This window comes from Ammodytes marinus, assembly GCF_949987685.1.
Source record: "Ammodytes marinus genome assembly, chromosome: 8".
Lineage (NCBI taxonomy): Eukaryota > Metazoa > Chordata > Actinopteri > Uranoscopiformes > Ammodytidae > Ammodytes > Ammodytes marinus.
In genome coordinates this window covers 28424514-28434453 of record NC_137212.1, presented here as the reverse complement: position 1 = coordinate 28434453, position 9940 = coordinate 28424514, and the positions used below count along the sequence as shown (strand labels likewise).

General features: G+C 39.7%; 2 protein-coding genes across 3 annotated transcripts in view; one reads left to right on the top strand and one right to left on the bottom strand.

The window, feature by feature from the left end:
- On the bottom strand, positions 1-4206 carry LOC307253805 (synapse-associated protein 1-like). Its single transcript, XM_080031977.1, has 9 exons — positions 3878-4206; positions 3228-3346; positions 3060-3126; positions 2848-2921; positions 2621-2760; positions 2329-2480; positions 2076-2134; positions 1813-1957; positions 1-1367 (listed from the first exon to the last, which is right to left on the bottom strand). The coding sequence occupies exons 1-9, from the start codon at positions 4068-4070 to the stop codon at positions 1240-1242; spliced, it is 1077 nt and encodes a 358-aa protein (XP_079888103.1). The 5' UTR covers positions 4071-4206; the 3' UTR covers positions 1-1239.
- Positions 4207-4578: 372 nt separating this feature from the next.
- The window catches only part of shroom2a (shroom family member 2a), a 33175-nt gene continuing 27813 nt past the window's right edge, over positions 4579-9940 (top strand). The window contains exons 1-2 of one of the 2 annotated variants that reach the window (XM_080032669.1): positions 4579-4815; positions 6440-6606. In XM_080032669.1, the coding sequence (XP_079888795.1) occupies positions 6463-6606 (144 nt within the window). In that variant the 5' untranslated portion in view covers positions 4579-4815; positions 6440-6462. Of the gene's footprint in view, positions 4816-6392; positions 6607-9940 lie in introns of both variants that reach the window. The other variant, XM_080032668.1, reaches the window with a different exon arrangement.

Genomic DNA, 9940 nt, shown 5'->3' with positions numbered 1-9940 from the left:
ATTAATAAAAGTAAAGGTTTAATACAAAATGTAGCTATAGTTTTACGTCATTGTAAAAGAGGATCTCCCCTCAATTGATCTTTCGAGGTTAAATAAAGGCAAATGAAATGAGTTTACATACAGTAAGTAGAAATAAATCTAAAGACATTGGATTTTGGGTCTATCTTCCAGGTGTAAATGGGAATATGCTTGTTTAAATGACATGTCTCTAGAAAGTACATCAGCAACTAAGGTACATTTTGTGCATGTGGATACAATGTTTAGTCATCCACTTTATGATTTGGGTTGAATACACAGGGCCCCAAATCCTTATTAGCAACTAGCCCAGTATCAATTTCATTTATATACACATGTAGAAATGTCACATAAAAAGATTTGGCTCAGTCTGAGATTCAACTTTGTTCAAAGGTATACTTTACCTGTCACCAGAAAACTGACTTGGGTCATGTTGTTTCTGCAGGAGTCAGACTGGTATCAGTACATTTTTATTGTATCTTAGATTAGCAAGATTAGGTCTACTTCTGAAAGACACAGCACATTCTTCCTCTTATTTGTAAGAGAGAAATACCCATCTGAAAGCACTTAGTATTTGTAAGAAATAATATGAAAAGTGAAGTTCAATTTACTTTAAACTCAATTAAATTAGAATTTGAGTTTTAAAGAAAGGAAATGCACCTATATTATTTGGTCTGGTATGACATGTGGCTAATGGTAGCTGATGGTATAAATCTTCAGGTAGAACTTGCTGTGTAAAAGGCATTGATGTGTCTGTGTGCTGAGTCTGAGACTCTTGACTACTTGTGCTTTAGCTTAACGGTATTTTAAGCATTCACCATTGTCCTGTCATAGCCACCTTTGGTAACTGTGGCTACCGTTGTTTAGCAAAAGTGACATCATCTGGCATTTAGTTCCAGAGGCAGAGTCTGAGGTCACTTTGTCTATATTCTGTGAAGGCATAGACACTAGGATCACATTATGAACTTGATATGCAGGATAATATCTCCTTTTCAAGTTTAAGCACAGGAGACAATACTAAATATTTATGCACGAAACTATTGAGGCCACACAGAAATAGTTCACTGAAATGTTAATGATGTTCGGCGGGTATTTCTCCATCTAGAGAGTTCTTAGAGGGACAGTGTTGTAAATGAGTCATTTCCAGTGGGAGCATTAACATCTGCAGTCATGTGCTGTTTCTGACCTGGCTGGATGGGCGGGAGCTTGGGTAAGAACTAGCCTCTAACTGTCCTCCTTTAGCATCTCTTCAATCTCCTTGTCCCAGTTGTCATCACGGTTGTCATTATCAGCCAACACGTCGTACTCCTGGAGCTCCTCCTGCAGTTCCCTCTCCCAGTCCGGAGTCACCTCTGGAAAAAAACACAACGCTGACTAAAACATATAAAGTAAAAGTATGGCTAAGAACTAACCAAAGGTGCAACCACCTCTAAATGTATGCTGTACCTAATTAGTTGTGTATTGATTGTGTATTCATTTAACCTACTAATCCTACTAATTAATTATCCTGTTTTACTTTTCTTTCTTTCTGTTTCTCCATATTTGTATAAAGCAAATGTTTCTATTGTATATCTTTGTCATTTGTATTGTAACATCAACCTGCCTAATGGACTACAGATGGAAATTAGCCCCCGGGCTACAATCTGGCATTTTTTCATGTACTGCTGTACATGTTCATTAATGTGCATTGAAACAAATAAATAAAAATAAATAAAATAGACTCACTCATCACAGTCTGATAAACTCCAGTAATCACACCACTACAGCCACCCAGTTTGACCTCCAGTAAAGACTCACCCTGGTGTGTGTTGGGTTCTTCCCTCTTGTCCAGGACCAGCTGTTCCATCTCTTTGCGTAGGTCGTCCTCGTCTATCTTGCACGAGTCGAAAGCGTCGCTCACAAAATCAGAGCCAGGCGGGCTGGTGGAGATCTGCTCTTCATCCTTTTTCATAACAGAAACAGATGGTCAGTCAGACACTCACTTTAGTGCAATGAATGTTTTATTATAAATACTCTTATACTCTTGGGGTATTTTATTCTTTGAAACTCGGGAGACTCACCTCAATTGACTTTGGTTTTGTACTGCGGGTGGCAGGGGGAGTTTTCCGTTGAACTTCACCTTCAAAAAATAGCTTTTTGACATCATTTCTCCAGTGTATTTCAATTAAGAAATTACGTTGATATTCATACTTTCTTCATAACATTAAAAGTGTAGACTAATTATATATATATATATATATATATATTGTGCGCGAAAGACAATGAATTGAAATGAATTCCTTTTCATGTTTCACTCTACATAGTAGTGGTTACCCTTCTGATGAATGGCCTCAGGACAGGTGGCAGTTTTCTCCACGTCTCTCCACTCCGCTGCCTGCTGTGCTGCCAGAGCTGTGAGCTGAGCCGACTGTTTTATTAAGGACACGCGGTAGAAGTAATTCTTCCAGAAGACCTCCTCTTTCACCCTGAAATGAGACACACAGAGGGATATTACTAAATAATAATGTGTGGTGGAATAAAAGCATTTTTATTTATTTACTTATGCTGGGAAGCACATGATAAAAACACAGGACAAAGTATTACGCAGGTGTCCAAACACTCTCACTGTTTGGGCACCAGATGGAAGCGCATCTTCCGAAGGAGCTCATCCTCATCCAACATCACCATGGCGACGGGATACATTTGCTCAGAGTCAAAGTGAAACTGCACCCCGGCAGGAGGATCTCGCAAAAAGTTTCTTTTGTCCTGTCAACAATAAAGTGAAGTTACCTTATTTTAACTGATATTATACTATAAAGGGACAACTTTACTTTAAAAGGGAGTTATACTCACAGCTGATAGAGCTAGAATCTGTTGCTGCATGGTTTCCTCTTCATTATAACCAACCCATGGAGGCACAGCAGCATCTAGTGTCAATGAAAACCAGCCTGTAGTTACTGTATTGTAATATAATGTTCTTATACCATGAAAACACACTGATTCAATATTACTGAGGGATTATACTGTATATTAGAGTTGATTACTGATATCTATGTATTACTTACCAGACTTTTTTGCATTCTTCTCCTGAACAAACCTTTCTTGCTCTTTCTGGAAATCACCCAAAATGGTCTGAGGGGAGGAAACATATTATTTAATAGGACAAAACTTCAGAGGAAGGCAGAAGGACGTAAACGCACCTTAATTTAAAACACACATAAAGGGCAGTTCACCTTATCGATCATTCCATTCACCTTCCCCTCCTCCACACTTTTCTTCAGGTTTTGTGCTGTTTCAGCAACGGACTCGGACAGTTTCTTTGAGGCACTGCTTGCAATATTATAAATGTAACCTGCAAAGCAGCAAGTATAACGGAGATTAGTGAGATTACACAGATCCTTACGACATAGCATAAGGACCACCTTTTTTTTTTGGCATTTTGAGAATAATGTCAGTATTTCAACTTAATTCTCTATCTCAGTATTCTTGTCTCAGTGGTTGTCTGTCTCTCCTCTTTCCAGGTCATATGCTGTGCAGCCCCATGAGGCCGTTTGTTTGCTATTTGAGATATTGGGCTAGGCTTTATAAACAAACAAAAAATACTTGAAAGTTCAACTTTATTCTCAAATAAAAATCATAATAAAAATCTTCCTCTAGTTTCTTTATTCATAATTATGCCTAGCAGTTAAGGTGACATTTAGACTTTATTCTCAAAATGCAAAATAAATAAATAAATAAAAGCCTTTCTTCTCTTTATTCCTATAATGTGGCTACAATACTGCTACCGTAGCAAGGCGACTGGACCCACTCAGCAAAGTTTACTGTAACAACAGCTGGTAGGCCTACTACACTGTTTACTCTTGTTGCCATAACTGAGACTTACCACTGAAGCCCTTGGCTCTCTGGAGCAGCAGAAGCGGCTGAACATCTTCCCTAGGAGTGGTGTTCTGCTCACCTTCAGCGGCGTTAGTCGCTTTGTTTATGTCATTAGCATCAACAGCAGACTCGCCTTCTTCTTTAACTTCTTGGCTATTTCCCGTTTCTATTCCGAGCCAGGCTCCCCAGTTCTTCAACATACTTAATATTTTGTCAACCAACGTAAAAATAGTTGTTCAACATACTCTAATGAGGACTTACTCGGTTTAAAGTGTCAATTTTCAGAGCAGTTTGAACTTTAAACAAGAGAGGGATAGCTGGTGACGTTACACTTGGTCAAACCACTTCCGCGAATCCGTTAAGTTTGTCCCTACTATGTAGCGTACCAGTTGGCATGGAAACGTACGCGCTGTAGTAGTTTTTGTCTTCGCCGTAGAAAGTTTTAGTTAAAGTAAAGAACATTTTACCTCGGTTATCTAGGTGATGTTTCTACCTCCAGAAGGTATTGTTGCCTTCTCATCCCTTTGTTAAGAGTGAGTAGGTTTATATCTGAGCATAAAGTAGAATTAAGTTACGTGTTTGCTGACGGTAGATGGCACGCTTGCGCTGCATTTGTCTGCACTTGTTCTCCCTGTTGTCCGTGGATGGAGCTAGTTTAGCTTAGCCACTTTAAACTCTCCTGAGTGGGTCAGTGTGTCGTTTCTCGGTTTGTGTAATGAAGCAGGGCACGGACAGACAAGTGCTGCGGTTGAAATAGTGGAAACTCTCCGCTTATTCCCCCGAAACTTTTGGGACAATTATCGAGCTACCAAATAGTGATTTTTTTGGAAGAAAAAGCGGGTTAAAAAAAGATGAAGTATGTGTCACGTAAACCTGGGATATAGCTGCGTGCCTCCCAGACCGAGCTTCCCTGTTCACCGGCTCGTCCACAAGTTGAATTCCCAGGTAAGAAGTCTTTTAAGCAGTGTTTATACTATTTTTTCTTTTCAGAAAGCTTTGCTTCTCACGGTGTCGAGTTGTTCATTTAATTACAAAGTGCGTGTTTCACCTATTTCCAGGGACCAACTCTGTTTAACGAAGCTCGTGTTTGCTTTTTTTTTGTTGGCACAGGCGGAGATGGTTTCCATTGTTAGTGTGTTTAATTCTCTCACACATAAGAGCATTAGGTTTGAGTCAGTCTGTCTGCAGTATGACAACAGGTGTTTACTCAGCGTTAGGCCTACATATTTCCCAAAGTGGTGACACAAGGATACATTTTTACATTGAAGAGACTGAGGAGAGACACAATCGACATCCACACAATCATATAGTGTGTGACAAAGGAGTGCATTTCAAATTAAGAGCACACACACTTTCAGCCGAAGGTCATTATAGTGAACCAAATTTGACTTAGGATTTAAAAACGCCATTGGAATAAATATTAAATTGGCTGTCCGAGCACTATGTACTACTACTATGTACACTTTATCCATATAAGTTCCCAAATGCCAACTGTCAATAAGCTTATAATTACTGGTATCCCAAAGCAATGACATCCTTCATTGGGAGTTAGATTCTTGTCACAAATAAAGCTTGGCTACATTAAGTGAGGTTGGTGTTGTAGTGGCTAGTGCCCAAGAGTGACCCCATATTCCACAATATGCGTCTAGCTTTTGTGTCAGGGTTTGTTTAATGTAATGGTGCAGCCATGTTTGAATATAAAATAAGCACCTGTATTACTCAGCACAGACATGCTCTGATCGCTTGCCAATTGTGTGGTATAATAAACAATAGTGTCAGTGATTAGTCCAATGTTGACACGCGCATCAGTGTTTAAGATGAAACACACTTGTGTTTATATAGTAGTTTCTATTGTTTGTAATATAAAACCCTTGATGTGAAGGTGTATTATTTCATGAATTAAACACAGTGGCAACCAAGGATACAGTAATCTATTACATTATTGGCTAAATCAGACAATGGAGTAAATTGAAAGAAATGCATACACACGAGCAACAACACAAGGTCAGCTGTAAACGTTTTTTTACACATAGAATGATTTGACAATAAAGATTAACATGATAAAATAAATAGCATATGCACAGTTTACATTATTGTGTTTCTCTCAGTTGGAGTCCTGAGATCATTGTTTAGCTTCTCCCACCACTGGCCTATGCTCAGCAAGCTTTATTCAGGAGTCTCCATGGCAGAGCAGCCGGTAGTCTTTTCAGGTCACGCTCAGGTTCAGGAAGGGCTTAAAAGATCAGCAGGAGAACATGTGGCCAGACCGTGCTGAGCTGCGAAAGTCATCAGTAAAATGTCATTACTAAAATTGACCAGTAATGATACTGAAATCATGGTGTTAATATTGTATCTATAGTACCAGCAGTGGTGTTCTGCTCTTGCAAAGGCTGTGTGGACAATAGATTATAGGAAGGAGTTACAGCGGGGTGTCGACTCGTCTGGCTGACAGTGTCAACTTGAGCAAGTGTCTATTATTATTTTACTACAGTACTCAATGTTATTTTTGTTTCATTACATAGCATCACCATGGACACTGAGGGATACACAAATGTTACACACTATACAGAAGCGCCGAGCGTTTGGCACGTGATGCAGAAGTCGGGCGATGTGGATCAGAGGAGCAGAGATGGTGAGGGCTGGACGCTGGTGGATGTATTCCTCTCAGGAGGAGCACCGTGGGGGTTCACACTGAGAGGGGGACTGGAGCATCGAGAGCCTCTGCTCATAACCAAGGTAAGTACTCCTCAAGACATGAAAAACACAGGAACAAAGACAGCTCAGAATTGAGGTGACATGTGGAAGTTTGCTTGATGGAAAAGCAGGGTCTCTCTAGAATACCGGTACATAAAAAACGTCTCCTTCCCTGTGAATTATCAATTTAAATCAAAATGTCACACACAGAACGTGCAAAAATGAAGTCATAATTATTTTTGTTTTATAAGTGTAACAAAAGCACATTTTCTGCTCAAGCGGCACAGTGTCTACTAGGATTTGAATTTCAAATGCATGGCGTCCCTGCAACGTGATGAAATATGAGATCTGCTAATATTACGGGCGCTAGCTAGCCCAGCTACAACAAAGGTACACACAGAAACTCTCTCAAGAGGTTATACATTTGCTTCTAGTGAAAGTCAAGCTCCACCAAATGTGTCTTTCCATCAGTCACACAGGGAGCCTGACAGTAGCTTCTCATGCTCTGACTAACAGCTCTACGTCACTGTACATGGGTCCATGCTCCCTTACCTCTCCAATGAATTAAAAAAAAACATGATCTGACATGAGAGCCTTCTAGTAGAACTTTAAGGTATATTTACTCTTTACAGATGGTGTGGGTTTACAAGCAACAAGAACACTAATTGAAGGGTCGTATTATAGTGTCAGTGTACAACTCACTGCATGTGTGACTGTCATTGTCCCTTTGTTCCGCCTACATGTGCGCTCTCAAAGGAGCTCCCTCCTCCTAATGTGAACATCTTCCATATCCTCTCCAACTACAGGATGCCAAACGAATGCTTTGTCACGATAGAGCAGCTGAGGATGTCTGGCAAAGTAATATCACCCTCTGCTTATGTGTTTGCACAATCAATCACCTTTTATAAGCAGTGGCCTAGACCAGTTCAAATTACATTTTACCAGCTTGCTGTCAACTAATGACACTTAATACTGCTTATTGCTCCAACATCCGACACTTATGTGTCAAAAATGTAGCTGTGCATATTTCATAGTCTTATTTTAGATGATTAGTTTAAATATACAGGGTGAGGAGAGGTGGTGACATGAGACTAATTGTTATAGTTTGATGATTTACTCTCCTTTGTTATCATTAACCATTTTTTTTATTTTTATTATTATTTATCCTTTATTTTACCAGGCAAGAATAGCTTGAGATCAAATTACCTCTGGCCTGGCCAAAATGGGCTTGATGGTTTTTTGTCCTCCTAACGGAGCTTTGGAGGTAGCGCTGTCCAGAATGGCCTGGAAGGCCCTAACTCTAACCCTAACCATAACCATTGCCGTAACTGTTGTCCAAAAATGGCAGCAGTCAAATATAGTGAAATATAAGACAAACCTAAAAATAATACACAGTCATGATGAGGGTGAAGAAGGAAGAGGAGGCTACTTAAAAAAATAAATCCAACGGTGTGCACCTTGGCTTGTGAATGTTGTAGGCCATGACTTTGTTAAATTGCTGATATGAGCCACAATATGCGTGTACACAGTGCCCATGGGAGGGAGAGCACCTAAACACAGTGCAGCCCAATAAGCTCCACTTCTTCTCTGTTGACTGTGTAAATGATTGACTACCAAAGACCTTGCTAAGTTAAATTGACATGCTGAAATACCAGCACCTGTTTGTCGGGAGCTGTTCTCTCTGCTTCAGTTTTGTCCCTGCTTTCTTTATATTGACCCAAACGGGTTCCAAAGTCCAAGTCAAATAGACGAAACTCAGGATGTGAGGCACCACACGGGCTCAGAGCGATACGACCTCCACCCCGATACTCTAGCTTTTACAAACATGTCGTTGAAATGTCTAGAATTCTGAACATTTTAAGTCTTTAAGCTGTAAGACTGAGTGGCATGGTCAGTCACATTACTGACTTGGTGGGGTGAACCATTGCCCAGTTGGACAGCTTGCTCTTCGGTTTGATATTGACTGCATTTTATTGTTCATGTTTTGTCAATGAATGCCACATCCTAACTCTCCTAAGAACCTGCAACATTGGACCTGCTTTCATCTAATGGTGAGATGTGAACTCCCCTGAACTCTTTGAGAAGCCTTTTGCTCTACACATTTAACCTTTTTATAATCGCAAAACCTTTAAATATTTTTCTATAGTTTTGCCAAAGTTTTTCTGTCTGGCTCTTAAATATGTGTCTCAGTCATTTGTTCATGAACTAGACTTAACACAAGTTGGTCAAGCTGTCTTTAAACGTGTCAGAGTTTACTTTGCTGTCACTGAGGCTACAGCGTGTGTTATTGGATCCCATCTGGACCACTGCTTTTTCTCATATTTTTGTTCTGGGTTGAATTTCAGTTTTAAAGGAAGGTAGCCAGTGGTACCAGGAGCAGGGGAGGAATGTTGGAGCCTTGTTTGATTTTCTAAATGTAGTGAATTATCTGTGACAGCCCGAAGCCCGTTGGAATGGCACGATGGCAAGTCAAGTCAGGATTAGTGATTTGTGCTCTCTTTGGAAGTGGCTCTCCGATTAGAGTCATTGATTTACAACGGTATGTCGTTGAATTATTTGTGTTAACTAGATAAAGATGCGAGTTAACCCATTATATTCCCCATGCAAAGTAATAACCTTAAATCGTAGCATGTAGAAAGGTCTAACAGTGTGTCTACAAAATTCTTTGTGCCACTGCTTGATACTAAAAAGCATTGTGTAGGCTGATCTTGCAAATATATGGGCACTGCTTTTTCTTTTTTACTTCTGTTGAGAAAACAATGCATATCCTGCCGTAACAGGTAGGAGTACAGTGATGCAGGATCTAAACTCTGGTCATAATCGGTTGCTAAACTTGATCTGATTCATCATATTACAATATGTTTTCTATTTGGCAATAGCACACTGTATTTCATTGTTCATTTGACTTCACATTAAACTGTTCTTCTGGTAAAGTGAAAACACAATATCGCGTCACTTTTCACCGCACGTTTTATAGCTGCTTAAATTTCAGCCACGGCCACTTTACTGTTAGTCAGAGAACACATCATGTTGTAACCATAAACGTTCACTTGGCATTGACTCCGTTTTCACTATTTACTTTTTATTATTATTTCAGGTATGTCCTTTTCAGTATGAGTAGTGAGCATTGAGTTCTCGGCGTGTCTACAACTAATCTATCAACCTGAGAAACGAAGGGGGCCTCAATTATGGATTGTGTTGGCAGTTTTCTCCCTTGCATTCTCTCCAACTGCTAAACAGTAAAGATAATATAAAAAGGGCCCACGGTTGGATAAGAGGTTAAGAGTTTTTGTTAAAAAAAAAAGAAAAATCCTGGATCTAATTAAAATTCTTAACATTCCACTCATAGCTCAGGTTATGCTCAAGGTCTTGGTGG

Bases quoted from the DNA above. Each gene is read 5' to 3' on its own strand.
- LOC307253805 (XM_080031977.1), bottom strand. From the start codon at position 4,070: ATGTTGAAGAACTGGGGAGCCTGGCTCGGAATAGAAACGGGAAATAGC. The intron at 3,127-3,227 runs GTGAACTGCCCT...TCCTCCCCTCAG, and splicing joins TGAATGGAATGATCGATAAG to ACCATTTTGGGTGATTTCCA. The intron at 2,922-3,059 runs GTAAGTAATACA...CATTGACACTAG, and splicing joins GAAGAATGCAAAAAAGTCTG to ATGCTGCTGTGCCTCCATGG.